Source organism: Ciona intestinalis, chromosome 5 (assembly GCF_000224145.3).
Source record: "Ciona intestinalis chromosome 5, KH, whole genome shotgun sequence".
Lineage (NCBI taxonomy): Eukaryota > Metazoa > Chordata > Ascidiacea > Phlebobranchia > Cionidae > Ciona > Ciona intestinalis.
Genome location: NC_020170.2, coordinates 1,609,013 through 1,612,453, shown reverse-complemented (window position 1 = coordinate 1,612,453; position 3,441 = coordinate 1,609,013). Strand labels below are relative to the sequence as shown.

The 3,441-nt window shown below is 29.7% G+C and overlaps 1 protein-coding gene across 1 annotated transcript in view; it reads left to right on the top strand.

The window, feature by feature from the left end:
- The window catches only part of LOC100179734 (cell cycle checkpoint protein RAD17), a gene marked incomplete in the record, with an annotated part of 9,775 nt that overhangs the window by 3,431 nt on the left and 2,903 nt on the right, over nucleotides 1–3,441 (top strand). Inside the window, 5 exon segments of the mRNA XM_018811958.2 lie at nucleotides 125–238; nucleotides 972–1,132; nucleotides 1,751–1,858; nucleotides 2,070–2,140; nucleotides 2,682–2,883. Coding sequence (XP_018667503.1) covers nucleotides 125–238; nucleotides 972–1,132; nucleotides 1,751–1,858; nucleotides 2,070–2,140; nucleotides 2,682–2,883 — 656 coding nt within the window.

Sequence of the window (3,441 nt, the reverse complement as noted above, 5' to 3'; positions counted from 1 at the left end):
AAGATATAGTTTCCTTGCTTTTGTGACAGTTACTTTACATAATTCACATAGTACATAACTACATCTACCAGTTAGCATGTCTATTAACAATATCTAATTTAAGCTTTGTAATGTTCAATTTCAGTCGTTATCGCCTTACACAACAAATGCCACTAGTGATTATAATAAGTGATGGAAGTACTTTTGACTCTTTTAAACGATTTCTTTCTTCAAAAGAATCTTCAGTGACAAATATACGGTAAGAAACGTTTTATTTTTAATATTGTTTTTAAAAACTATGCCTCAAATAATAACTGTTTTTTTGTTTAACATTAGTTTCTGTAATTTTAGAATCCTCAGGTACCTGCTTAAAGTTCTATGGCTCAAAAACATGCCCTTAATTTATGTGATAAATGCCACAAACCTATACTGTATATTTGATTTTATGGAAAAAATTTTCTCTGGAAAATCTCTCTCGGGTGTCTTTGTAAATTCGTAGGGCTAAATTCAACATGCTACACTCAAGTCATAATGACTAACATTTTACCATTACTTTCCTAGTTTGTTGTATTTTTTCCGAATTTTTTTAAACTGTTGTTTTGTCGCTATATATCCTGTATTTCCATTTAAAATATTTTTAAATCTTCGCTATCATTTTTGAAGAAACAAATCAAGTTTTTTATTGTTATTTACCCGGAGGAACCAAAATTTGCTATGTTAAATAACATTCGTAATCTTTACAGTTTAAAGCCAGTATCAACAACTGCTACACTAAAGTCATAATGGCTACCATTTTCCCATAACTTTTCCTAATTTGTTGTAAATTGTTGTTCTGTCGCCATATCTAATATATTTTCGTTTAAACTATATATAAATCTTCGCTACCGTAATCTAAAAGACAAATAAAGTTATTTTTTAACAGATTTTTTTCTTATATACCAGAAGAGAAAATAACTATGCCTTTTAAAAAGTAACTTTAATTTTTTTCACAGTTTTAACCCAGTATCAACAACACTGTTGATAAAAGCTTTGAGCAGAGTAAGTACATCGGAACGTTGCTCAACAAACAAAGATGATTTATCACTCATTGCTTCCGCATCAGCTGGTGATGTAAGATCAGCCATCAACAATCTACAATTCTCGTGCAAAACAGGTTGTAATAAATAAATTCATATTTTATTTTTCAGCTATCTCATTTTTTACCAATATAGTAGGGTGGGGGGAAACGGGACACTTTTAGCACATAATATCCAAATTTTCTAATACTGTTTTAGACAATTAACAACTGACTATTGGGGTCGTGAGGATATGCTTTTATAATTCTTTAAATTTTCTTTGCTCACTATCAAATATGACAAGAAAATACAATGAAAAGTCGTCCCATCTTCCCCTTAGATAAACATAGGCGTTGCACATATATACTCAGTCAGCAGATACTAAAATTGGTTTCATTAAAAAAGTGCTTGTGTATGCATTTGATTTGTTTGGGGCAGTGATTAGTTAGTAGTTTATTATGCATTTTGTATGCTATTCTATAAAGTTAATCAGTATCTTTTAATTAGATGATTATTTCTGTGAAATGTAGTTCCAGAGATTAGATTTTCAAGTATTATTTTGACTTAAGGATTGGGTCTTTCTGCATAACACCTAAAACTACTGTATTTGGACAACATGCACCTTTTTGAACCTTATTCTAAATTATCTGTTTTATAATGCCCGCACTTCTTTAATCTAAACAAACTAAACTTTAATTCATTTTTTGCAAGTTTAGTTGGAAAGTCAACAAGAAAAACATCAGGAACAAAATCCAAAGCCATCAATGGCAAAGACACGTCATTGATAATGTTCAGAGCTTTGGGGAAAGTGTTTTATTGCAAAAGTAAGTTTTATTTCATGGTAATGTTCTATAAAATAAAAATGTTCTATAAAATATATAAATATAAAAAATGTGCTGGAAATAGGGTGTTACTTTTTGTGCAGTTGCTATTTTATTTTGCAATTGCATGTTTTACTTTAAAGTTATTGTCTTTTATTCTCTGCTTCCATTCGCAAGTTTTATAAAATTGAGATTTAAATATTTTGTACTGAAGGAGAGAAAAGAAAAAAGGCAGAAAGTGTGGAATCATCAAAATATAGAGATGATCTCATTGTACAACCAGAGGTATATATATATTATATATTGGTGGATTTTTAACAATCGTAAGCACGAAAACACCAACTTTTAAAAAGGCTTAAGTATTTGTGGACACCTAATAATTTAATTCCGCGTCACTGGTTGTCATGTTTAATTATTTTTAGGCATATCTATTTTATTACAAAAAAGTGTAAATAGGTTTTTAACTGTGAGCGTGTTTTAACAACTGTTGTTTTGTCACTATATCTTTTCTTTTCTATTAAAATATTTTAAAATTTTCGCTACCGTAATCGAAGGGACAAATAAAGTTCTAATTAATATTATCTAGATTGAAAGATAAAGTTTTTTGTACTAGTTTATAATAAATAAACTAGTACAAAAAATCCTGGGTTTTGGTACTTATTAGTTTGGCACATGGATGTATCTAACTTACTATCTAAGAATTTCGACACGAATGGCAGATAAGTCACCGCTGAATTGATGCAACACATGCCTACAATGGTAGCAGCAAGCCTTGAATTGATAACTATGTCCAAAACCCATGGTTTAAATATGTTTTCTAACACAGGATATTTTAGAACAATGTTGTCTTTCTGGTTCTGCATTCAGTCTTTTTCTTCACCAAAACTATTTGCCATTTTTTGACGCAAACCCCATTGAAGATGTAGCTTCTACGTTAGAATATTTAAGTATGTCCGATGTAGTTGGCTCTTCACTGACATCTAGTGACCTTTCTACAAATGCTTCAGTTTATCTGGATTATTATGAAGGTGTTTGTTGTATCACTTTGTTTTATCATTATGTTATAAATATTGTCAACTATAATGCTAAGGTTATTGATTTAATAAATGAATGAATGTAACTTGCTTTATCCTTGCGTGGCCAGAAAACGACAGTCGTTATAACACGGGTGTTCTGTTTCATACACTTCGTGCCAGCTTACGATTTACCATGTATGTTACTTTGTGATGTATTGATATCATTATTCGGAGCCCTTTTTACCTTTGATTACTTAAACCTGGAGTATTGTATAAGATATAGTAGAGCAGTTTATATACTCATAAAAGTGTTTACCTTTTTTTTTGGTTATTTTTAACTGGCCTTTACACAGATTACGAAAGTGTGGTGTTTATCAATTTAAAATAACATTCCATTTGAAATTGTTAAAAAAATATTGTATTTGGATATTGGTTTGTCATTTAAAATAATCCAATACTATTTTTCCATATCATTATCAAAACTAATGTTACCATACTCTGTAGAATATGAAGTAAAACGAAACAACTATTAATTTTTAAATTCATATTGTTTTTATTATTAACTGACAG